The sequence below is a fragment of the Triticum aestivum genome, chromosome 4A (genome assembly GCF_018294505.1).
Source record: "Triticum aestivum cultivar Chinese Spring chromosome 4A, IWGSC CS RefSeq v2.1, whole genome shotgun sequence".
In the NCBI taxonomy this organism is placed as follows: domain Eukaryota; kingdom Viridiplantae; phylum Streptophyta; class Magnoliopsida; order Poales; family Poaceae; genus Triticum; species Triticum aestivum.
In genome coordinates this window covers 19,518,331-19,545,667 of record NC_057803.1, presented here as the reverse complement: position 1 = coordinate 19,545,667, position 27,337 = coordinate 19,518,331, and the positions used below count along the sequence as shown (strand labels likewise).

Genomic DNA, 27,337 nt, shown 5'->3' with positions numbered 1-27,337 from the left:
AAGTTGATCATTGATCCCTTAGCCGTGTGTGATGCCCCCTCCACCGTAATCCACCTCGATCATATCGTAGTGGTGCTTAGGTGAAGCCCTGCGTCGGTAGCAACATAATCACCATCATCACGCCGTCGTGCTGACGGAACTCTCCCGTGAAGCTCTGCTGGATCGGAGTTCGTGGGACGTCATCGAGTTGAACGTGTGCTGAACTCGGAGGTGCCGTACGTTCGGTACTTGGATCGGTCGGATCGTGAAGACGTACGACTACATCAACCGCGTTCTCATAACGCTTCCGCTTACGGTCTACGAGGGTACATGGACGATACTCTCCTCTCTCGTTGCTATGCATCACCATGATCTTGCGTGTGCGTAGGAAAATTTTGAAATTACTACGTTCCCCAACAATTGCTTAGTTAGTACGCTTGAAGTATTATTGTTTTTATGTCAATATTAAACTTTTGTCTTGAATATTTCGGATATGAACATTCATGCCACAATAAAGAAAATTACATTGAGAATTATGCTAGGTAGCATTCCACATCAAAAATTCTGTTTTTATTATTTACCTACTCGAGGACAAGCAGGAATTAAGCTTGGGGATGCTTGATACGTCTCCAACGTATCTATAATTTTTTATTGTTCCATGCTATTATATTATCTGTTTTGGATGTTAATGGGCTTATTTATACACTTTTATATTATTTTCGGGACTAACCTACTAACCCAAGGCCTAGTGCAAATTGTTGTCTTTTTACCTATTTCAGTGTTTCGCAGAAAAGGAATATCAAATGGAATCCAAATGGAATGAAACCTTTGGGAGAGTTATTTTTGGAACAAACGTGATCCAGGGGACTTGAAGTAGACGTCAAGAAATCAACGAGGTGGCACAAAGCAGGGAGGCGCGCCTGCTCCCCTGGGCGCGCCCCCCATCCTCGTGGGCCCCTCGTGGCTCCACCGACCTACTTCTTCCTCCTATATATACCCATATACCCCGAAAACATCCAGGAGCACCACGAAACCCTATTTCCACCGCCGCAACCTTCTGTACCCAAGAGATCCCTTCTTGGGGCCTTTTTCGGACCTCTGCCGGAGGGGGAATCGGTCACGGAGGGCTTCTACATCAACACCATAGCCTCTCCGATGATGTGTGAGTAATTTACCTCAGACCTTCGGGTCCATAGTTATTAGCTAGATGACTTCTTCTCTCTCTTTGGATCTCAATACAATATTCTCCTCGATCTTCTTGGAGATCTATTTGATGTAACTCTTTTTGTGGTGTGTTTGTCGAGATCTGATGAATTGTGAGTTTATGATCAAGTTTATCTATGAACAATATTTGATTCTTCTCTGAAATCTTTATGTATGACTGGTTATCTTTGCAAGTCTCTTCAAATTATCAGTTTGGTTTAGCCTACTAGATTGATCTTTCTTGCAATGGGAGAAGTGCTTAGCTTTGGGTTCAATCTTGCGGTGTCCTTTCCCGGTGACAGCAGGGGCAGCAAGGCACGTATTGTATTGTTGCCATCAAGGATAAAAAGATGGGGTTTATATCATATTGCTTGTGTTTATCCCTCTACATCATGTCATCTTGCTTAATGCATTACTTTGTTCTTATGAACTTAATACTCTAGATGCATGCTGGATAGCGGTCGATGTGTGGAGTAATAGGAATAGATGTAGAATCATTTCGGTCTACTTGTCGCAGACGTGATGCCTATATACATGATTGTAGGATCGAAAGTATGTCTAGAGGGGGGTGATTAGACTACTTGACCAAATAAAAACTTAACCTTTTCCCAATTTTAGTTCTTGGCAGATTTTAGCTATTGTAGGACAAGTCAAGCAATCATCACACAATTCAAGCAAGCATGCAAAGAGTATATTGGCAGCGGAAAGTAAAGCATGCAACTTGCAAGAATGTAAAGGGAAGGGTTTGGAGAATTCAAACACAATTGGAGACACGGATGTTTTTCCCGTGGTTCGGATAGGTGGTGCTATCCTACATCCACGTTGATGGAGACTTCAACCCACGAAGGGTAACGGTTGCACGAGTCCACGGAGGGCTCCACCCACAAAGGGTAATGGTTGCGCGAGTCCACGGAGGGCTCCACCCACGAAGGGTCCACGAAGAAGCAACCACCCACAAAGGGTCCATGAAGAAGCAACCTTGTCTATCCCACCATGGCCATCGCCCACGAAGGACTTGCCTCACTAGCGGTAGATCTTCACGAAGTAGGCGATCTCCTTGCCCTTACAAACTCCTTGGTTCAACTCCACAATCTTGTCGGAGGCTCCCAAGTGACACCTAGCCAATCTAGGAGACACCACTCTCCAAGAAGTAACAAATGGTGTGTAGGTAATGAACTCCTTGCTCTTGTGCTTCAAATGATAGTCTCCCCAACACTCAACTCTCTCTCATAGGATTTGGATTTTGTGGAAAGAAGATTTGAGTGGAAAGCAACTTGGGGAAGGCTAGAGATCAAGATTCATATGGTAGGAATGGAATATCTTGGTCTCAACACATGAGTAGGTGGTTCTCTCTCAGAACATATGAGTTGGAATTGTGTATGTGTTCTGATGGCTCTCTCCATGAATGAAGAGGAGGTGGAGGGGTATATATAGCCTCCACACAAAATCCAACCGTTACACACAGTTTTCCAATCTCGGTGGGACCGAATCAACAAACTCGGTTGGACCGAAAATGTAAACCTAGTGACTGTTAGAGATTTTCCGTGGGACTGACATGCAACTCGGTAGGACCGATATGGTTAGGGTTTGGGCATAACGTAATCTCGGTGAGACCGATTACACAAACTCGGTGAGACTGAATTTGGTAATTAGCTAACCAGAGAGTTGGTCAGGCAAACTCGGTGGGACCGATTTGCTCTTTCGGTGAGACCGAAAAGTTACAAAAAGGAAACACTAAATTTACATTGCAATCTCGGTGGGACCGATCCGCTCTTTTGGTGAGACCGAAAAGTTACGAAAGGGAAACAGAGAGTTTGCAATCCCATCTCGGTGAGACCGAGATCCCTATCGGTAGAACCGAATTGCTAGGGTTTGGCGGTGGCTTATGACAAGTGAAACTCGGTGGCGCCGGATAGGAAGAATCGGTAGGACCGAGTTTGGCTTAGGATTTAGGTCATATGTGGATATGGGGAAAATAGTTGAGGGTTTTGGAGCATATCACTAAGCACATGAAGCAAGAGGCTCATTAAGCAACACCTCATCCCTCCTTGATAGTATTGGCTTTTCCTAAAGACTCAATGTGATCTTGGATCACTAAAATATAAAATGAAGAGTCTTGAGCTTTTGAGCTTGAGCCAATTCTTTGTCCTTAGCATTTTGAGGGTTCCACTTTCATATCCATGCCATGCCAATCATTGAGCTTTCCTGAAATAATCATCTTGGAATAGCATTAGCTCAATGAGTTATATGTTGTTATGAATTACCAAAACCACCTAGGGATAGTTGCACTTTCAATCTCCCCCTTTTTGGTAATTGATGACAACATATAGATCAAAGCTTCGACAAATGATAATGAGCATGAAATATATCGTCGCTTTGAGAAGTATGTGATAAGTAAGAGCTCCCCCTAAATTTGTGCATATTTAAAATTTGCTTTGGACTGCAAATTCACAAGGAGTTAGAGTCATGGGTTACTCTTCCATGTCACATACATCTTGGTGGAGCGCTTAAAATGATAAGAATGAAATACATGCACTCATCACCAAGAAAAGTGAATGATCACATAAGATAGATAAGATAATAGCATTAAGTGTAGCTTATGATCAAACACATGATCATCAATGTCTTACAGATAATGACATAGTATCTCAAGCACTCAAAAGCAAACAAAGTTCGAAAAACCACCAAATAAAGCAAGAGAGAAAAAACAACACTCTCTCTCTCTCTCGAAGCCTATGATCTATACATTTTCTCCACCTTTGGCAACAAGTTACCAAAAAGTTCCTAGAAAATGCATAGTGCTAGATCGACACTCAGGCTTGATCTTCAGGTGGTGGTGGAGTCCGGAGCACTCCAAGGACGAAGCCTTCTGTAGACGTGGTCGGAGTCGAGGCTGAAGTAGATGCTGGAGCTGGTGGAACTGAAGCTGTAGCTGGTGCAGAAGTGCTGGCTCTGGTGTCAGCAACTAGCACTGCAGATGACCTCGGACCTCGTGGCACTCTGGCAAAGGCATCAGTTGTAGTCCTGCCTCTCCTCTCCTGCATGTCATCCTGGAGCTGCTCCACGGTAGTCTGAATCTCTGTCACCTTGACATCCAAGTCATAGAACTTTTGTTCCATGATCCTCTCTAAGCTTGCCTGGTTTTGAGTTAGGGTGGCTAGTCCTTTCTCAATCCGCAGGGTGGATGCAATCAGGTAACCAAGCTGCTCTTGTTTGGTTTTCAAGAAATACTCAGATGCCTCCTCTTGAGTTGGCATCTTGGCAGCTTTCTCCTTCCTTGCCTTCTCCTTCTTGGCTTGTGCTTGGGCAGATGATGGCTCATTCTCAGTCATGACAACTTGATTATCCTCAAAATCTGGACGGATGGGCAAGTGTTCCTTGTCCAACAAGTATATGCCCGTGCCCATCTTGGAGTTAATGAGCTCCTGAATTTGTGGGGCATACCCACAGCTCCTCTTCTGATCTGCTGCAGTCCTCTTGATGGTCTCTACCATGAGGCTCATCACCTTGAACTTCTGTGGCACATCAAAGATATGAAGCAAATTGATTGCATGGCCTCTGATCATCTTGTGATCACCTGACTTGGGCAAGAGAGTGTGCCTCAAAATCCAATTAATAGTTGGCAGCCCTGACAGAAGATAATGCACTGAGCCAAATTTGAAAGTTTCAAGTGCCTCGTTTGGAATTTCCTTGTACATGTTGGACATAGAGTTGTGGTCCATCTTCTTCTTGGCATAGATATCCAAGTCATCCTCATGCTCCTCTGGGGCATTGACGAGCTGTGCCCACTCAGCAACAGTAGATTGGTACCTCGTACCTTCAGACATCCATGTAATCCTTCCATCTGGGTAGAAGTGTGATGTGAAGTAGAATTGCATGATAAGCTCCTCGTTCCACTTTGTGAGCTTCTGCCCAACAAAGTCTGCAACTCCACAAGCACTAAAGCTGTCATACACTCCAGGGTAGTGTTCCTCATTTTCCTTCATGTAGGTCCAGTCGACCCATCTCATGTCACAAACAATGGGCTTCTTGTCAAGCAGTACTGTCTCATAGAAATCTTGTTGTTCCTTGGTGTGAAATCTGTAATCCACAGCAGTCCTTCTCCTTGAAGCATACGGATCTGCTTCTCTCCACTTCCTGAGCCCTGAGTCTCTCCTGAGCTTCATATCCTCAGCCACAGGATGAGCATCGTTGTGGTCTGGGATCTTGGGCTTGAGTTTTCTGAGAACTTGCTCTTCATCATCTTCTTCTGCAGCTTCAGGCACTGGGGCCTTGTTCTTCTCAGCAGCTGGGATACTTCTTGTATTCCTCTTTGGTGCAGACTTGGGCTTGGAGGCAGCTTTGGGTGCTTCTTTGGGCTTAGATGCAGCAGCCCCTGTCCTGATAGCATCACCCATAAGCTTAGGTGCCTTAGGTGCTGCTGCAGCAACCTCTTCTTCTTCCTCTTCTTCCATGATGGAAGCCTTTCCAAGCACTCTGGCTACGGTCTTCTTGACCCTTTCCTTCCTTTTCTTGCCTTCAGCAGCAACTGGCTCTATGGGAGTGGGCTTCTCAGAAATCTTGGTTGAAGCTCTGGCCTTTGGCATAGGATGCCTGCCTGCTGGGCTTTTGATCTTTAAGCCTGGCTTTGTGCCCTGTGCTGGCTCAACTCTCTTGGAAGTTGCTTCCTCTTCTGCCACATAGTCTTCATCCTCAGAATCTGAAGTTCTCTTCTTCCTCTGTCTGGTGGCAGCTTTTGGTAAATTGCTAGGAGTACTTCTGCTGCCATCATCTGAAGAGCTGGAGGGACTAGTGCCCTCACTCATCTGCACTTGCTGCTCTGACAAGTTCTGGCTGTCACTCTGATCAGAATGTTGCAAACTCTGACTGCTGGCCCTGTGAATAGTTTATAGATGAGGTAGAATAGATGAGCATCACAAAATGCAGAGATTTTTGCAAAAGAATGATCCAAAAACTTAGTTTTAGTTTCCCACTGAAATCATCTCGGATCTACCGATTTTTAAACTTGGTGATACCGAAGCAGTTTTGGAACCTAAACTAGTGAACTCGGTCAGCCGAGTCACAGTTCGGTGGCACCGAGACTGCTAGGGTTTCACAAAGTTCCAAAATCGGTCACACCGATAAGTAATTCTCGGTCAGACCGAGTCTCACTTGTGCAATGGCATAAGCCAAATCGGTGGAACCGAGTTTTTCAACTCGGTGGGTCCGAGATGGTTTCGGCGGAAACCTAACCCTAAAATTTTTGAATCAAAACTAATCTACGAACGCATTGACTGGATAGGAGTGTTTCAATCGTGGCAAGAATCATGATGATCACAATGTGCTAAGAATCAGATTGGAGAATAGCACAAAGATCGAGTCCATACCCTAGTTCGGCGGAGACTCGCTACGGCGGCAACGGCGGGGTAGAATTCCGTTGACGGCGACGGAGACCAGCGACTGGAGGCGGCTGGCGGCAAGGAGACGATCCGGAGACCAAGTTGGTAGAGCAGGCTATCGCACGGGCGAAGGGGTTTGGAGAAATTTCCAAATTTTTGCCCGTGACTATATATAGCCCGACCCTGTCGGTGTGACCGAGTGGAACAACTCGGTGGCACCGAGATTCATAACTACAAGCAGTTACTGAAACTCGGTGTGACCGAAAGGTTCAAATCGGTTGCACCAAGATCGAAAACCTAGATCAACTTAATGATCTCGGTAGGACCGAGAGTAGTCTATGACGAATCGGGGACTCCGAGCGCTCCTCACACAGAGTGGTTCGAATCTGACTTGATCAAATTTTGTGATGTAGCATGAATAGAGTTTGAGACGAGAAAAGCATAGATAGCTAGAGGAGGTTCTTAGGCATTCTTGTCCATCCACTTGGCAAAAGGAAATAAAACCGAACAATCAAAACAACAAGTGGATGTCCTCGAATGAGTAAAATATGCAACCGGCATGCTCACACAATAAGATGGCAAATAAAATATGTGACAAGGCATGCACAACCAATTCTAGCATCTATCAAGCAATTTGCGATGACTAGGTCATCTATATATGAGTATATTGACCTAGGAGTCAAGTGAGAACACTTGATCATAGGTCATACTCATCGTTTAAGCTCAAGTGGGATTACCACTTTTACATAAAGCATTGTTGTGTTCACATCTTTAGAGTTGCGTTAGCTCAAGTCTTAGAGTAAAGCTCCCCCTAGATGTGATATCCCCCCTTAGAGGGATGAACTAACCTCGGGTTTTGTCGATGATGACTTCATGTAGATGTTGAAGATGTGGATGCTCAATGTTGATGTAGATCACTTGGAGCTATCCATTTAAGTGAATTGCACTTTCAATACCTACATGGGTTAGTCCCACAAGGAACAAACAAGGATATCCATAGACATAGAGTGATGCACACACAAGATGATGTCCATGAAAACTTTTAGGTTACCTTGTCCCTTGTCTTACCAACAAGAGGGTTTGTGACTCCTTGAACTAGTGCAAGATGTGGAAGTTGATTGCACTTGTTCTTGCCAAAATGATAAGAGTGAAGTATGTTGGCGGAGTCACCCTCAAGAACTCTCTAGTTCTTCTTCTTTTGGATCCACATCATCTTGATGGGAATCCTTGGAGTTGTAGTCGTACTTGATGAAGTGGAACTTGAAGTAGTCTTGGGAATCCACTTGACTAAGGTCTTAGGAGCTTCTTCAAATGCGTCAATTTCCTCTTGAAGCTTGTCCTTGCCTTTTTGCTTGTAGTCTTGTGGTGGAAGATCATCTTGAGCTTGTGTCCCCTTGAAAGAAGTATCATACTTCTCTTGTTGAGGAACAAACTTTGTCTTGGGGTATTGATCTTCTTCCCACTCAACTCCATTGGCATTGAACTTTCATTCAAAACCAACACCTTGATTCTTCCGGTGCATTCCTTGCTTGCGCACAATTTCCTCGAATTGCTTACTCCCGGCAAGGCTTTTGTACACTCCTTTATCTATAATTCCCTTCAATAAGCTATTTTCTTGCTCAAGTGTAACTTGGCTAAGAGAATCATTAGTGGAATCAAGAGAACTACTAGAAGCAACAATATTGGATTTAGCATGATCATTGTTACTACTAGAGGAAGAATCTTTCTTGTTCTTGTTACTAGACTTGACTTGAGGCATGTAAGTGGATAAGAGTAAACGCTTGGCAATGTAAGAAGAACTTTTCTTGCGGAGATCATCATTGATTGCTTTTAAGAACTCATGCTCTTGCTCAAGATTGAGCTTTTCAAAGCGTAATTTCTCATGAGCTCTTAAAAGTTCTCGATGATCTTCGAAGATAGTTTCATGAGCTAACTTAAGAGTGTTTAGTTCTTTAGTTAGAGCCTCAATCTTCTCCTTATCATTGTCATTCATTTTATCTTGATTAGCATGGTTAATTGACGTTTCATCATAGTATTCATCATTAGAGTTGTCAACAAGCAAATCATCACCTAACAAGTCATCTTCATCACTATTGAAATCAACATACTCGGGGTGTGTTACCTTAGGACCTTTGGCCATGAAGCATCTTCCAATTCCTTCATTTGGTGAGTCAAATATGTCGTAGGAGTTGGTTGACACAAGTGCTAGACCGGCAACACCTTCATCTTGAGTATCTTCGGAGTCGGAGTGATAACTTCTCTCGGAGTGGCTGTCGGAGTCGGAGCCGGATACCCATTCACCAACATGAGCTTGATGTCTTCGTTTTGTGTAGCTCCTTGATGATTTTTCCTTCCTTTCCGAATCCTTGCTTCTCCGTGAGTATCTTCGTTCATAACGATCATCTCTACTCCTTCTCTCTCTTGGTGGTGATTCTTTGCTTCTTCTTTTTGGAGAATCTTCTCTTCTCTTGTAGGGAGCCGTACACTCATTGGAATCTTCTCTTCTCTTGTAGGGAGCCGTACACTCATTGGAATCTTCTCTTCTCTTGTAGAAGAACTCTTCAATGATCATGCCTAGATATTCTCATAATTATGCACTTTTCTATCAATTGCTTGACGGTAATTCGTTCACCCATCGTAATACTTATGCTATCTTGAGAGAAGCCACTAGTGAAACCTATGGCCCTTGGGTCTATTCTCTATTATATTAATCTCCCGTCAACTAGCTATTTCTGGCACCGTTTATTTTGCAATCTTTACTTTCAATCTATATCATAAAAATACCAAAAATATTTATCTTATTATTATTATCTTTATCAGATCTCACTCTCGTAAGTGATCGTGAAGGGATTGACAACCCCTTTATCACGTTGGTTGCGAGGTTCTTATTTGTTTGTGTAGGTACGAGTGACTTGCGTGTAGTCTCCTACTGAATTGATACCTTGGTTCTCAAAAACTGAGGGGACTATTTACGCTACTTTGCTGCATCACCCTTTCCTCTTTCCGGGAAAACCAACGCGGTGCTCAAGAGGTAGCAGTGTGTCAATGCGGGGCCGGAGTTAGTTTCTCGGTCGACGTGCCTATTTAATGACGGCAGGCGGGCGGACAGGCAGCCTGCTTGAGTGCGGTAGATATTTGTCTCGTCCCGTCTAGTAACGCCTCTCTGACATTGAACAGGCACGGAGACCGGGACACGGCGTGAGCGGTGCTCTTAGCCGGTGAGCCGCTTCAATGCCGACACCAGTGAAAGGCCACGTCAGCTCTAGGCCGACATCAATGCGGCGCTAGTGCTCTAAAGCAGCATGAATGTAGGAAACCGCTTCGGGCGAGAAAGGGCGTGGGTGAGGGAGAGGGTTTTTGATGACACTAGGTGGTCATGCGCGTGCGTGGCAGTCGCAGCCCCCCCCCCCCCCCTCTTGGCTTGCGAGAAAAAAGACATCTGAATCGGTCTACGGATGAATGGAGTATCATATTGGACAGCACGGTACAGACGAATGCACATGGTTTAAAGATCAATGATGGAGATGCCCCACCAATGTGACGCTCCTAGCAGCACATAGTCGGAAGCCCAATTCAGCCTCTCACGCTAGGTATGTAGTTAAAATGTATTTGTTCACATATTTGAAAAAGGTGTTTACACATTTTAAAAAATATGCATATAATTTCAAAACGTGTTCACTTATTTATAGAAAGATGCATCTAGGGCACGTTCATGTGCCTTTTGCAGCCGTTGGCCCATTCTATGTATAGTATAAAAGATTTGAATGAGAAAGCTTTGTGAAACTATTGACCCGGTCAAAATCGGGTGACCCAGTTTCAATTCAAGACCTCAATTGATTTTGAGCACTTTAAAATTAGGAAGCTTAGTGTTATAGACTTATACACTTGCACAATGCCCCTTGCGTTTCTACAAAGCTATAAGATACGAGGAGTTAAGTCACTCGATTAGGAAATCGTCTAAATACGTTGATGTCTTGCAGCCTTTGCACGTGGTTCACGATTGAAAAGAGCCAAAATACAATTAAAGGTCATGAGGTGAGCATTTGAGAATCTTAAGCAATCATAGTATGCCCTGTAAAAACCTAGATTCTGGCAATGTGGTTTGACTCGGTGACGAGAATGCTTGAGTGTCGCTCCTTTCTTGAAGACGTTGCTGCTAAAAAATCTCATGATCTGTGTGATATCATGAGATGATTGGTGTGGATATGGTCATTGTTGTAACTTGCCAATCATGGATCTAATCACTTTAGATTTTTCTTTTTTCCTCACGTACACATAGCTTTGACCTTATATGACTATGTTATTTTCTAGCATGTTTTGACTATGCAGAAACCGGGTGTGTGCTATTTGGGTTTGTATCCACTTGATGCTTCTTTTGAGTCAATAAAATCCACCTTTTATCAAAAAATAGTATGTCATGCGAAAGGCACAACATTTTGAATGTTGAAACATACAAGAATATGCCTTACTCGGTTGACTGTACAAGATAGTGGATCGATAGATGACAGTGTCTATTATCTCTTAGAACTACAATTTGTTCACTTGCTTGTGTAATATAAAACCGGAAGAACTTAGTATAGAAGAGAAATTGAAAACAAGCATAATGTTGAGTTGGAGTCAAGTTTATTCATTTGTTATTTGTGCCTTCGAGAGATATTGGCCTCACAAGAAAGTAGAACTATATTTTTATTTGTATTAGGTTCCACATGCGATTAAATACATTTGTTTATTTATGTCTCTTGAAAGCTTGCTAGTCCCACAATGTGTAGAGGTGCTTTTCACTATTGGTGAAGGTTGTTGGTCCCGTATGTGAGCTCACGATCAACTCCAAACTTTATAAGTAGGAAAGACTACTCAGTTATGAAAAGCACGTTTGAGAAATAGTTGCTCACATATCATTAAAGTTGTTTTGTGTTCGTATGTAGGGAATGCATTAGTTTCTTCAAAGAAACAAATATGGCTGAGTGGTTTGAAAGTAATGGATTTTAAAATTTCAAAATCTGGTTTACATATCGCTGATGTCAATTACTTTTGTGTTTAGTGAGCACTGAATGATCTGGTATTACAATGCTTGAGTAGAGAGATGTACGTGTCTCGTGTCCATAAGCATGCCACCATATAACATTTGAGTTTTGAAAATTGTTCATGTTATTTTTGAAATATATTCATGGATACATAAAAATGTTCATCTAATTTTTAAAAAGTGTTCATTTATGATAAAAAATACTTAATTTTGTGAAAATGTACATGTATTCTCGAAAATATTTATGAATGGTCAAATGTTCACGAATACAATTCCATGAAGTAAACCACAGAAAGAATTTTTGTATCGGGAAAACGACAAGAAACGCCTAGGACAACTAAAGAAAACCACCCAAACGAAATAACGATTCTGACCAGTTTGGGTCAGCCCAGTAACGAACGCTCTGTGCGAATCCCTGACAACCTGTCGTACAAAGCGTCAGATAGGGAGAACATGTCTGTTATACCGAGAACATTGCCTGCCGAGGACAGTAGTTGGCCTAGCGCTCAGGTGCTACCCACTAAATTGTTCTTTGTACATAAATCTCAAAATATATAATCTAACTATCTATATTTTTTAATAATTAAAAGTATTAGTGTGTTACTGAAAATACATATGTTAAAATTAAGTTTTTTTTTAACATCAATACAGACACGAGCGCTCATACATATGCGCATACACTTACCCCTATGAAGGCACACATGCACACCCTACCCCCTCCGAGAGACTGAGCCGGCATGACATCTTGAGATTTACAAATCCAGGAATAATGCGAGCACCAGGACTTGAACCCTGATGGGCTGGGGATACCAGTGTCCTTCTAACCATCCAATCACAGTTTGATTCACATGTTAAAACTAAGTTATTCATACAAGTGTAATGTTCATGTAATTACCAGAATTGTTTTCACATTTCAAAAATCATATAAACAAAAAAAGTGTGTAGGCAAGTTTAGCTATTGGCCTGGACCACAACAGGGCACCGTGTGAGCGAGCGACCACTATTACTCGCAATAGCTAGAAATTGCATTTTCGTGTTATGAGTAACTATCGTAGCGTTACTTTGATTTATGTATGGCATATACAATTATCGATGAAATCTTTTCCTTATGTATTTCACATCATCTAGAGAAAGCAATAGTACATGTTATACAATGTATTATAGTCAATTGTTATCTCTACCATTCAAATTTACAAGACCCTGAAATTATGAAATGATTAAAAAAATAGAAAACATGTGAAGACAAAAAAAATCCCATATAATGATGACACATCTCTTATCTTTCTTCATAAGGGATAATCTCTTGGCTAAGAGAAGGCAAGACCTCTTTTTTCCTTTGTCTCTCTTCCACCTCACCAGTTATTCATGCAATGTAAATGAACTGTTCAGCTGATGTTACCGAAAGCACAGAGTAGATAGCAGGCAACAACCAAATGTGTATTCAGAACGATTTGCAACTGTGAACTTTCTTCTCACACTTGTGAACCTATCTTAAAGACATGTATCCTTTTCTCTCATTGGTTTATTAGATCTAATGTGCAGATCATTTCTTTCACCATGACTGTTTTTTGTTTCATATATGCATATTACAGCTACAATGACCAGGTCAAGTAAATGTAGATTAGTGACAGAGGACAATCCAATCTTTGTCGAAACCAATATACTCCCTCTGTCCCAAAATATAAGAACGTTTTTGACACTACACTAGTGTCAAAAACGTTCTTATATTGTGGGACGGAGGGAGTATTTCTGAAATTCCAAATGATGTACTTTTCACAGGTGATTTAATGTACTATATGGTATGTGAGAGAATCCAACAAATGGACTTGTGCTAACTTGTTCCTTTTGCTTGTCTGTGATACAATGCTAGATAACTTTAAACTGGGAATTTATGACTTCATGCAGATATTAGTGAGTCGCAGTATGGTTTCAGCCATAGATCACCGTCAATAAAAGATGTGTTCAAGTAAGGCAATGCTTGCACGTCGCTGAGCTCAAGAGCATACGGCACTCTGCCCGCCAGGTGTGCGCCATCGCCTGTACACTTGTACTCTCCATAAAACACACTCCTGGCAATGGAAATCATAGAACAAACCGATGTTAGTGTGCATTCTGAATTGATTCCAGAAAACACTAGCAGTTCAGGAGAGGCATACTGATCTCTTGAAGGATCATTCCAATCATTCCATCCATCGGAGGCGATGATATTTGACATCGTAGTGTATGCGAATACAACACGGGAGTAAGGTCTCCATGCTCGCCCGAGCCATATCCACCCGGTGCCGCCGATGCTGCAGTTGACAAATGAATAGCCGGTGTTTTCTTTGTTGGATTCCCGGGCATGCGCAGTAACTGAACCAGTGATGGATCTCACCCCTGCAGGCACAGGATCTGCTATGGAAATCAATCTGCAGTTCTGAGGAGTGCACATGTGGAAGCAAGCAATTAGTGAACAAACTCGGTGCTTTTTCTTCCAGTTCTTGAGAAATAACTTTGACTCACCTCATAGAGTGACCTAGCATCTCCGAAGATGAAGTCAATGGAGCCCTGAATGAAACATTCCTTGAAGTAATGCCGGCCCCGGTCATCGTGCAGTGTATCTTGTGCCCCAAAGAAGCCACAGCCCCAGAATGCCGCCTGGTCACCACCGATCCTCAGAGCGACTGCCTGAGCACCGACATCACCGGGTCTTGGAATTGGTGCTACATTCTAGTGTCAGGATGATTAACAGAGTTACAGTGCTACTCAAAGTGCATGCAGTGTGGCTTAACTGAAGCATGATCTGCGATGTTTGTAGTTACCAACTTACCATGAAGCTGATGTTCTTCGCGACAAAGCCGGTGGCGAAGACAGAAACTGAAGCGCTGTAGAAGGTTCCATGTGACGAGTTAGCTGTGTCATTCCACATGATCGCCGTCAGATCAAATCCCTGCCCCTGAAATGTGATGTTGGGCTTGGTAGCAGGGACTGTCACTTTCTCACTGTAACAAGGCAGCTTCATTAACAGCACAGTTATCAATTTTGCACTTTGGACATGGAGTGCTGCCAGCCTGATCAAAGGAAAATTGCTTACAGGTAGATGCCCTTATTGATCCACAGAACATTCCTCTTTTGGCTGGATCTTGGCACAGCATCAACCGCGGACTGCACCGTGGTGAAGTCACAGCAGCCATTGGGATCGACACAGAAGATCGATGTTGCTGCGGTGTCAGGCGGTGGGAAGTCCGGAGGGAAATCATTGCAAAGCGGGTTGTATGCACCACGATGGCAATGATAGTTAGAAAAATAATGAACTGTGAGCAAATTAAATGGAAAGGATGGTGTTGCAAGATCAAGCAGGGCTCGAAGGAATGAAGTGGTTGGGTTATTGAGATGGGCAAAGAAGAGCAGAAATGCAGCAGGTACACAGAAATAGAGGGAAATGGCTTTGGTGCTCATTTGTATGGCTGGAAGTCTCACTATTGCTTCGGAATATGAGATGGGTCTCAGGGCATTTTAACAGGATCGAATGTGCTTTAAGAAGCAGCCTAAATTGCATGCCTTGCAAACAACCGATCTCCTTTCTTCAAGCTTGAGACGCCGCACAAGCCAGTTGCCCACAGGAACAGCTATCATCTAAACAATGAAGCATTTCCTGAAGTGAAAAGGTGGGTTCATGTCACTGTCAGAATCCAGGCATTATCTGATCAAGTAGTTGCTTCAAAGATTGGTTCGCCCTGACAATTAGCAAATGCTCATATCCAAAAGAGGACCATGAGATCATGCGAAAGAGGTGTGCTTAACTATAAAAGCAGAAGAAAGGAAAATATAAGAGCTCGGCAAAAAGCGAATATATTTTGTTACCTTAATCCCAGTAAGTTGTAAACCAAAGAAATAGCAGGTCACCATCACAAGACAGAAATAAACAGGCTATAGATGATATTGCTTCAAACAAGGTTCATAGTGTGCCTGCCATAGCCCATAGGACCAGCCAACCACTGGGCAACAACTGCCACAATTTGCATGACCAGACATATCTAAACCAAGACTTGCACAGATGCATTTAATGTGCATGTTCAGATAAATCACAGAGGGCACAAGATCTCGCAACAGATGTCAAAACACCAAAGCTAGACGAATTCTAAGTGGACACTTTTATCTATAATAATGACTAGGTTTGACAAGCTCAAGCTGCCGTAAATGCTTTCTTCCCAGTGCCACCTGTGGACACAGGTGGAATGACTTTAGGGACGTTCAACCACACGGATTTTGACAAAGGCATGCAGCACATACAGAACAGGAAAAATCAGCATCTAATGAAGTCCAGTCCCCCAGTTTAGGAATCCGGACAAGCAGGGGACTGGTAATCCATCAGTTCCTGGAATCCCAGTAATTTGTTGTGAAGCAATAAAAGTAACCGCCCAGTTTCTGGAACCCCACTGTGTATTAGTAAACTTACAGTTGTGACATAAGAGTATTTCATCCCAAGAAAATCAAAAATAATATTTACGGTTGCTTGGTTATGACCACGGCAATACAGCACTACATCAAGTACTCCAACCCCAATGTGGGAATGACAAACTATTTTCCCATAAAAGGTTAAGTATAGGTAAAAACAAAAGAATGAATGTTTTCCTTCATTTGTAAAATCATTTTAAAGCAAGCGGAAGACTGACATAGCTTTGGAGTCCTTGCACAGGGTTACAACTTTTAAGCCTCACATTCCCAAGTAATTTAAGGCGGGCCAAAAGAATTGAAACCATAAAGAACTAGACAATACATCAGCTAGAAAGCAATACCAGCACTGGCCAATGATGACATGGTCTCATTCCTTGACCCGGAAGAAAGGAGAAATGTGAGCAGGAATACTGGGGTGCCTCTGCTCATACCTACAAGGCAAAGGGATTCACTTCCAAGTTAGATGCCACCGCAAGTAAGAAGAATAAGAGATAGCCCTGAAGTCCTCCAGTGTGTCACTTACCTATGATACTTTTTCACAAAATGAAGGCAGTTTCTGCGGACAATAATAGTCCTATTCATCTTTGCACTGTGGCGTGTTCCAGCAATAATTCTGCCTCTGATAAAAACAGTTCCAGTGAATGTGCACTTCCTGTCAATGTATGTCCCTGAGATAAAATAATTTAATAATCTTATTTCATTCTCCCTGGAATGGAGCAAGCTAATAATATGATTGAATTCTTATAAGCAGCATACAACGGTCTTGTAGCGAAGGTCACCATACACTGACAAGGTTGACACGGCGATGTTTTTTCCGCCGCCCCGTTGGAGCGCGACCTATGTCCAATATGACGAGAAGTGCTTGGCTCATGGAACATCGTCACGTCCCCTTAGCACCACGTATAAAAGGGAGGTCATGCCCCTTGTGCAGACACACATGTTCACATGGATGGGACTATGTTTTCGCCTCTGAGGGCTACGCGCCTACGCCCATCTCAGGTACACATGCTTCTGCTCTGTTTAGGGTGTTCTAATGATGAGATCAACATTCTATTTATGTTAACCCTAAAGTATTATGTCTATCATTGGTATCATGAGCTCCTTGATCTCTGTTCAGAACCCTAATAGGCCTACCTTGATGTTATTTGATTAAGCTATAGGCCTGATCTTCGTGATTAAGTGTTGAAACATGTATCGGTCATTGCCTCCTCAATCCTAAGTGCTTGAAATTAATTCCTACTGTTTTTCTGGTTATTAATGTGGTGATTATCCTAAGTCCCTAGTTAATCAAGTTAACGATCTAATCATGTATGCACCGAATTTGATTAACTGACACTGTTAGACCATGTTTTAAGTCTTAATTTATTGGTATGTCAATGTCACATGCTAATGCTCATGTTTAGTAGCTAACTGGATTCGTTTTAATCCCCAATGATTACGTTCAAGACCGAACTGAATTCTGTTAGCTGCAATTCGCGTTAGTCACGGCTGGTAACAATTGAGTAGGAGGGGAATTGCAAACTGAAAACTCTAGTGGCTTTCCCCAAATCAGGAACCCAAACCATAGATTGCCCCTAATCCTGAACCTTGAAGAAAATCCCCAAAAGTAGAAGGCTCGGGATGCTCACTGCGCCGACGCGTGTGTTGGAGCAGCCGGAAATTAAGGAAGACGACGCCCGCGTTCTCCATGCCGCGCGCGCCGCCATCAACTTCTCATGCCGCCCTGCGTAGACTTGCTGCTCCGGCCCCGCTTGATTCACTCCGAAAGGCGATGGCGAACGTGGCGACGCGCCTCATGTTGCCGCCCCGCCGTCATCTTCCTCGTGGGAGACGCGCGGGATCTAGGCGCAGCTTACGTGCCGTGCGTCGCCGCCGTCATCACCTCATGGCCGCTGCGGCAACAAACACCGCCGGCAGCTCTCCTGCGCGCCGCCGATAGTGAGGCGGAGCAGCGGTAGGCTGGGCTGCCTTTTTTTTTTTTTGAGGGAAGGCTGGCCTGTTTCTTGGACTTCGAGCGCCTTAGGGGGCCCATTTTGTACGTGGGCTACGACCATTGCTTGTTCCCCTTAAGGTAATTTCGGCTACTGGGCCGAATAATTAACGGGCTACAGTCGCCTTTGTACCCGAAATGAACTTTTCGGCCCTTAAGATTTTATTCAGTGCGTCATGAAGTTTCTAATAATATTTCTAAAAAAATGAAGTTTCTAATAATGTTGTATGCACTGTAAAAAATAGTAATTGTGCCAAAAATTATGTGATTTTTTTATAAACTAGACAATTGCCCGTGCGTTGCAACGGGAGTATAAACATTCTAGTAGATTAGCCCCTGACTACACGTCTATTATTGTATTATTGTTTTTGAGAATCCATGTATATTATTATATTGATACGCTAAAATCTTACCAAATCTTTGTATGCAATCGCCATGATTTATCTGCCATTTTATTGTTAAGCATTTATTTGGTAAGAATTGAATGACTTGCCAACAAAATATGTGTTTATTTTGATAAGATAATAAACATGAGACAATGAATGGATGGGAGAAAAATCAAATATGGGAGGAAAAAATTAAAGAGGATAAGGAAATAGTGGGACGTATATATGGAAGGTTAGACGAAAGAGAGATGAAATGGGAACCTTGTGTTTTTCTTAAGTAGTAGAGATATTGATACGCTAAAATCTTACCAAATCTTTGTATGCAATCGCCATGATTTCTCTGCCATTTTATTGTTAAGCACTTATTTGGTAAAAATTTAATGACTTGCCAACAAAATATGTGTTTATTTTGGTAAGATAATAAACATGAGACAATTGAATGGGTGGAAGAAAAATCAAAGAGGATAAGAAAAGAGTGGGACGTATATATGAAGGGTTGGACGAAAGAGAGGTGAAATGGGAATCTTACGTTCTTTTTAAGTAGTAGAGATAGAGATTTAAGTAGTAGAGATTGTGATAAAGCTTTCTAAAGGGCTGTGTGGGGCGGCCGCGGAGATCGGGCGGCACAGAGCACACCATGGAGCCAGGTGTGCAAGGCCAAGGTGTAACGAACGACAAGGAGGGCACTCTTCCCTGTGGAGGCTTCCAGGAGGCGGATACTCCAACGCCCTTTATAGGAATAATTCTTCATTGTGGTCTTGTCGGCGAAGAAATTGCGAACAAACTTTAAATGTTCAACTATTGGCAGATGTCACATTAATCACTATTCTGAGTTGTGAGCTCATCGCTTGGATAAGTATTTTTTGACACGTATTTCTTGAGTGCGAACGGCCAAACCAATTTCCACCCACAGAATTCGGAGGGGTAGGCCACCTCTTCACACCTTGGGTTATAAATACCCCTCTCATCGTAGTCATTATTTTTACTACTTTCGGGCTCGTGCCGCTCTAGCTATCGAGCACTACTCTCAAATCCTAGAGCCGCAACTGATTTCTTCGTCGTCAGAGAAGGACACGCTTCATTGCTGCTATTTCTTCGACGTCGCTTTCCTCGTCAACTGTCAAACTTCTTCACCCGTCGTTGCCATAGCAGTTCTTTGATGCCGAATTAGGACTCGAAGGGAAGATTTACATTTCTTCGTCCGCCCCGAACTGTGGTTCATCGTGTTCTTCTCTATAATGATTATTTAAGATTTGTACTGCTCCATTTGATCTTTCCAGTAAATTTTCTTATAACTGTGTTGTTTCTTATGTTCAAATTCTTTAGTAGTTTTGATTTTGCATCTACGTCACAATCTAGACATTGAAGGAAATATGCCCTAGAGGCAATAATAAAGTTATTATTTATTTCCTTATATCATGATAAATGTTTATTATTCATGCTAGAATTGTATTAACCGGAAACATAATACATGTGTGAATACATAGACAAACAGAGTGTCACTAGTATGCCTCTACTTGACTAGCTCGTTAATCAAAGATGGTTGTGTTTCCTAACCATGGACAAAGTGTTGTTATTTGATTAACGAGGTCACATCATTAGTTGAATGATCTGATTGACATGACTCATTCCATTAGCTTAGCACCCGATCGTTTAGTATGTTGCTATTGCTTTCTTCATGACTTATACATGTTCCTATGACTATGAGATTATGCAACTCCCGTTTGCCGGAGGAACACTTTGGGTGCTACCAAACGTCACAACGTAACTAGGTGATTATAAAGGAGCATTACAGGTGTCTCCAAAGGTACATGTTGGGTTGGCGTATTTCGAGATTAGGATTTGTCACTCCGATTGTCGGAGAGGTATGTCTGGGCCCTCTCGGTAATGCACATCACATAAGCCTTGCAAGCATTATAACTAATATGTTAGTTGTGAGATGATGTATTACGGAACGAGTAAAGAGACTTGCCGGTAACGAGATTGAACTAGGTATTGGATACCGACGATCGAATCTCGGGCAAGTAACATACCGATGACAAAGGGAACAACGTATGTTGTTATGCGGTCTGACCAATAAAGATCTTCGTAGAATATGTAGGAGCCAATATGGGCATCCAGGTCCCGCTATTGGTTATTGACCGGAGATGTGTCTCAGTCATGTCTGCATTGTTCTCGAACCGTAGGGTTCGCACGCTTAACGTTACGATGACAGTTATTATGAGTTTATGCATTTTGATGTACCGAAGTTAGTTCGGAGTCCCGGATGTGATCACGGACATGACGAGGAGTCTCAAAATGGTCGAGACATAAAGATTGATATATTGGAAGCCTATGTTTGGATATCGGAAGTGTTCCGGGTGAAATCGAGATTTTACCGGAGTACCGGGAGGTTACCGGAACCCCCCGGGAGCTATATGGGCCTTAGTGGGCTTTAGTGGAAAGGAGAAAGGGGCAGCCCAAGGTGGCTGCACGCCTCCCCCCTCCCCTAGTCCTATTAGGACTAGGAGAGGTGGTCGGCCCCCCTCTCTCTCTTTCCCCCCCTCAAGGAGTCCTATTCCAACTAGGATTGGGGGGGGGGATCCTACTCCCAGAGGGAGTAGGACTCTCCTGGCGCGCCCCCCTTGGCCGGCCAGCCCCTCCCCTTGGATCCTTTATATATGGAGGCAGGGGGCACCCCTAGACACACAAGTTGATCCTTGAGATCGTTCCTTAGCCGTGTGCGGTGCCCCCGCCACCATATTCCACCTCGATCATATTGTAGCGGTGCTTAGGCGAAGCCCTGCGACGGTAGAACATCAAGATCGTCACCACGCCATTGTGCTGACGGAACTCTTCCCCGACGCTTTGCTGGATCGGAGCTCGGGGATCGTCATCGAGCTGTACGTGTGCTAAGAACTCGGAGGTGCCGGAGTAACGGTGCTTGGATCGGTCGGATCGGGAAGACGTACGACTACTTCCTCTACGTTGCGTCAATGCTTCCGCAGTCGGTCTGCGTGGGTACGTAGACAACACTCTCCCCTCTCGTTGCTATGCATCACCATGATCTTACGTGTGCGTAGGAAATTTTTTGAAATTACTGCGTTCCCCAACAGTGGCATCCGAGCCTAGGTTTTATGGTTTGATGTTATATGCACGAGTAGAACACAAGTGAGTTATGGGCGATACAAGTCATACTTCCTACCAGCATGTCATACTTTGGTTCGGCGGCATTGTTGGACGAGACGACCCGGACCAACATTACGCGTACGCTTACGCGAGACCGGTTCCCCCGACGTGCTTTGCACATAGGTGGCTCGCGGGCGACTGTCTCTCCAACTTCAGTTGAACCGATTGTGGCTACGCCCGGTCCTTGCGAAGGTTAAAACGGAGTCTATTTGACAAACTATCGTTGTGGTTTTGATGCGTAGGTGAGATTGGTTCTTACTTAAGCCCGTAGCAGCCACGTAAAACTTGCAACAACAAAGTAGAGGACGTCTAACTTGTTTTTGCAGGGCATGTTGTGATGTGATATGGCCAAGACATGATGCTGAATTTTATTGTATGAGATGATCATGTTTTGTAACCGAGTTATCGGCAACTGGCAGGAGCCATATGGTTGTCGCTTTATTGTATGCAATGCAATCGCGATGTAATGCTTTACTTTATTACTAAGCGGTAGTGATAGTCGTAGAAGCATAAGATTGGCGAGACGACAACGATGCTATGATGGAGATCAAGGTGTCGCGCCGGTGACGATGGTGATTATGACGGTGCTTCGGAGATGGAGATCACAGGCACAAGATGATGATGGCCATATCATATCACTTATATTGATTGCATGTGATGTTTATCTTTTATGCATCTTATCTTGCTTTGGTTGACGGTAGCATTATAAGATGATCTCTCACTAAATTATCAAGAAGTGTTCTCCCTAAGTATGCACCGTTGCGAAAGTTCTTCGTGCTGAGACACCACGTGATGATCGGGTGTGATAGGCTCTACATTCAAATACAACGGGTGCAAAACAGTTGCACACGCGGAATACTCAGGTTATACTTGACGAGCCAAGCATATACAGATATGGCCTCGGAACATGGAGACCGAAAGGTCGAGCGTGAATCATATAGTAGATATGATCAACATAGTGATGTTCACCAATGAAACTACTCCATCTCACGTGATGATTGGACATGGTTTAGTTGATTTGGATCACGTGATCACTTAGAGGATTAGAGGGATGTCTATCTAAGTGGGAGTTCTTAAGTAATATGATTAATTGAACTTAAATTTATCATGAACTTAGTCCCTGATAGTATCTTACTTGTTTATGTTGACTGTAGATAGATGGCTCATGCTGTTGTTCCATTGAATTTTAATGCGTTCCTTGAGAAAGCAAAGTTGAAAGATGATGGTAGCAATTACACGGACTGGGTCCGTAACTTGAGGATTATCCTCATTGCTGCACAGAAGAATTACGTCCTGGAAGCACCGCTGGGTGCCAGGCCTGCTGCTGGAGCAACACCAGATGTTATGAACGTCTGGCAGAGCAAAGCTGATGACTACTCGATAGTTCAGTGTGCCATGCTTTACGGCTTAGAATCGGGACTTCAACGACGTTTTGAACGTCATGGAGCATATGAGATGTTCCAGGAGTTGAAGTTAATATTTCTAGCAAATGCCCAGATTGAGAGATATGAAGTCTCCAATAAGTTCTATAGCTGCAAGATGGAGGAGAACAGTTCTGTCAGTGAGCATATACTCAAAATGTCTGGGTATAATAATCACTTGATTCAATTGGGAGTTAACCTTCCAGATGATTGCGTCATTGACAGAATTCTCCAATCACTGCCACCAAGCTACAAGAGCTTCGTGATGAACTATAATATGCAAGGGATGAACAAGACTATTCCCGAGCTCTTCGCAATGTTGAAAGCTGCGGAGGTAGAAATCAAGAAGGAGCATCAAGTGTTGATGGTCAATAAGACCACTAGTTTCAAGAAAAAGGGCAAAGGGAAGAAGAAGGGGAACTTCAAGAAGAACGGCAAGCAAGTTTCTGCTCAAGAGAAGAAACCCAAGTCTGGACCTAAGCTTGAAACTGAGTGCTTCTACTGCAAGCAGACTGGTCACTGGAAGCGGAACTGCCCCAAGTATTTGGCGGATAAGAAGGATGGCAAGGTGAACAAAGGTATATGTGATATACATGTTATTGATGTGTACCTTACCAATGCTCGCAGTAGCACCTGGGTATTTGATACTGGTTCTGTTGCTAATATTTGCAACTCGAAACAAGGACTACGGATTAAGCGAAGATTGGCTAAGGACGAGGTGACGATGCGCGTGGGAAACGGTTCCAAAGTCGATGTGATCGCGGTCGGCACGCTACCTCTACATCTACCTTCGGGATTAGTATTAGACCTAAATAATTGTTATTTGGTGCCAGCGTTGAGCATGAACATTATATCTGGATCTTGTTTAATGCAAGACGGTTATTCATTTAAATCAGAGAATAATGGTTGTTCTATTTATATGAGTAATATCTTTTATGGTCATGCACCCTTGTAGAGTGGTCTATTCTTATTGAATCTCGATAGTAGTAATACATATATTCATAATGTTGAAGCCAAAAGATGCAGAGTTGATAATGATAGTGCAACTTATTTGTGGCACTGCCGTTTAGGTCATATCGGTGTAAAGCGCATGAAGAAACTCCATACTGATGGACTTTTGGAACCACTTGATTATGAATCACTTGGTACTTGCGAACCGTGCCTCTTGGGCAAGATGACTAAAACACCGTTCTCTGGTACTATGGAGAGAGCAACAGATTTGTTGGAAATCGTACATACAGATGTATGTGGTTCGATGAATATTGAGGCTCGTGGCGGATATTGTTATTTTCTCACCTTCATAGATGACTTAAGCAGATATGGGTATATCTACTTAATGAAACACAAGTCTGAAACATTTGAAAAGTTTAAAGAATTTCAGAGTGAAGTTGAAAATCATCGTAACAAGAAAATAAAGTTTCTACGATCTGATCGTGGAGGAGAATATTTGAGTTACGAGTTTGGTGTACATTTGAAAAATTGTGGAATAGTTTCGCAACTCACGCCACCCGGAGCACCACAGTGTAATGGTGTGTCCGAACGTCGTAATCGTACTTTACTAGATATGGTGCGATCTATGATGTCTCTTACTGATTTACCGCTATCGTTTTGGGGATACGCTCTAGAGATGGCCGCATTCATGTTAAATAGGGCACCATCAAAATCCGTTGAGACGACGCCTTATGAACTGTGGTTTGGCAAGAAACCAAAGTTATCATTTCTGAAAGTTTGGGGCTGCAATGCTTATGTGAAAAAGCTTCAACCTGATAAGCTCAAACCCAAATCGGAGAAATGTGTCTTCATAGGATATCCAAAGGAAACTATTGGATACACCTTCTATCACAGATCCGAAGGCAAGACTTTTGTTGCTAAATTCGAAAACTTTCTAGAGAAGGAGTTTCTCTCGAAAGAAGTGAGTGGGAGGAAAGTAGAACTTGACGAGGTAACTGTACCTGCTCCCTTACTGGAAAGTAGTACATCACAAAAAACTGTTTCAGTGACACCTACACCAGTTAGTGAGGAAGCTAACAAAGTGTGCAAGCTCCAGCGATCCATTTATGGACTGGTGCAAACCTCTCGGAGTTGGAATAAATGCTTTGATAGTGTGATCAAAGCATTTGGTTTTATACAGACTTTCGGAGAAGCCTGTATTTACAAGAAAGTGAGTGGGAGCTCTGTAGCATTTTGATATTATATGTGGATGACATATTACTAATTGGAAATGATATAGAATTTCTGGATAGCATAAAGGGATACTTGAATAAGATTTTTTCAATGAAAGACCTCGGTGAAGCTGCTTACATATTAGGCATTAAGATCTATAGAGATAGATCAAAACGCTTAATTGGACTTTCACAAACCACATACCTTGACAAAATTTTGAAGAAATTCAAAATGGATCAAGCAAAGAAAGGGTTCTTGCCTGTGTTACAAGGTGTGAAGTTGAGTAAGACTCAATGCCCGACCACTGCAGAAGATAGAGAGAATATGAAAGATGTTCCCTATGCATCAGCCATAGGATCTATCATGCATGCAATGCTGTGTACCAGACCCGATGTGTGCCTTGCTATAAGTTTAGCAGGGAGGTACCAAAGTAATCCAGGAGTGGATCACTGGACAGCGGTCAAGAACATCCTGAAATACCTGAAAAGGACTAAGGATATGTTTCTCATATATGGAGGTGACAAAGAGCTCATCGTAAAAGGTTACGTTGATGCAAGCTTTAACACTGATCCGGACGATTCTAAATCGCAAACCGGATACGTGTTTACATTAAACGGTGGAGTTGTCAGTTGGTGCAGTTCTAAACAAAGCATCGTAGCGGGATCTACATGTGAAGCGGAGTACATAGCTGCTTCGGAAGCAGCGAACGAAGGAGTCTGGATGAAGGAGTTCATATCCGATCTAGGTGTCATACCTAGTGCATCGGGTCCAATGAAAATCTTTTGTGACAATACTGGTGCAATTGCCTTGGCAAAGGAATCCAGATTTCACAAGAGAACCAAGCACATCAAGAGACGCTTCAATTCCATCCGGGATCTAGTCCAGGTGGGAGACATAGAGATTTGCAAGATACATACGGATCTGAATGTTGCAGATCCGTTGACTAAGCCTCTTCCACGAGCAAAACATGATCGGCACCAAGGCTCCATGGGTGTTAGAATCATTACTGTGTAATCTAGATTATTGACTCTAGTGCAAGTGGGAGACTGAAGGAAATATGCCCTAGAGGCAATAATAAAGTTATTATTTATTTCCTTATATCATGATAAATGTTTATTATTCATGCTAGAATTGTATTAACCGGAAACATAATACATGTGTGAATACATAGACAAACAGAGTGTCACTAGTATGCCTCTACTTGACTAGCTCGTTAATCAAAGATGGTTATGTTTCCTAACCATGGACAAAGTGTTGTTATTTGATTAACGAGGTCACATCATTAGTTGAATGATCTGATTGACATGACCCACTCCATTAGCTTAGCACCCGATCGTTTAGTATGTTGCTATTGCTTTCTTCATGACTTATACATGTTCCTATGACTATGAGATTATGCAACTCCCGTTTGTCGGAGGAACACTTTGGGTGCTACCAAACGTCACAACGTAACTAGGTGATTATAAAGGAGCATTACAGGTGTCTCCAAAGGTACATGTTGGGTTGGCGTATTTCGAGATTAGGATTTGTCACTCCGATTGTTGGAGAGGTATCTCTGGGCCCTCTCGGTAATGCACATCACATAAGCCTTGCAAGCATTACAACTAATATGTTAGTTGTGAGATGATGTATTACGGAACGAGTAAAGAGACTTGCCGGTAACGAGATTGAACTAGGTATTGGATACCGACGATCGAATCTCGGGCAAGTAACATACCGATGACAAAGGGAACAACGTATGTTGTTATGCGGTCTGACCGATAAAGATCTTCGTAGAATATGTAGGAGCCAATATGGGCATCCAGGTCCCGCTATTGGTTATTGACCGGAGATGTGTCTCAGTCATGTCTGCATTGTTCTCGAACCGTAGGGTCCACACGCTTAACGTTACGATGACAGTTATTATGAGTTTATGCATTTTGATGTACCGAAGTTAGTTCGGAGTCTCGGATGTGATCATGGACATGACAAGGAGTCTCGAAATGGTCGAGACATAAAGATTGATATATTGTAAGCCTATGTTTGGATATCGGAAGTGTTCCGGGTGAAATCGAGATTTTACCGGAGTACCGGGAGGTTACCGGAACCCCCCGGGAGCTATATGGGCCTTAGTGGGCTTTAGTGGAAAGGAGAAAGGGGCAGCCCAAGGTGGCCGCGCGCCTCCCCCCTCCCCTAGTCCTATTAGGACT

The 27,337-nt window shown here is 43.0% G+C and overlaps 1 protein-coding gene across 3 annotated transcripts; it reads right to left on the bottom strand.

Annotated features, from left to right (window-relative positions):
* Positions 1 to 12,204: 12,204 nt before the first annotated feature.
* On the bottom strand, positions 12,205 to 18,020 carry LOC123084851 (probable pectinesterase 8). Of its 3 annotated transcripts, none has more exons than XM_044506380.1 (8): positions 17,649 to 18,010; positions 16,544 to 16,688; positions 16,362 to 16,451; positions 14,657 to 15,365; positions 14,393 to 14,564; positions 14,086 to 14,292; positions 13,740 to 13,999; positions 12,205 to 13,652 (listed from the first exon to the last, which is right to left on the bottom strand). In XM_044506380.1, exons 4-8 carry the CDS (start codon positions 15,019 to 15,021, stop codon positions 13,481 to 13,483), a joined length of 1,176 nt encoding a protein of 391 aa, XP_044362315.1. In that variant the 5' UTR covers positions 15,022 to 15,365; positions 16,362 to 16,451; positions 16,544 to 16,688; positions 17,649 to 18,010; the 3' UTR covers positions 12,205 to 13,480. The 3 variants fall into 3 exon arrangements, with proteins under 3 accessions (XP_044362315.1, XP_044362314.1, XP_044362316.1); XM_044506379.1 differs by having other exon boundaries at positions 14,657 to 15,217; XM_044506381.1 differs by having other exon boundaries at positions 13,633 to 13,652; positions 13,740 to 13,991; positions 14,657 to 16,451; positions 17,649 to 18,020.
* Positions 18,021 to 27,337: the final 9,317 nt, after the last annotated feature.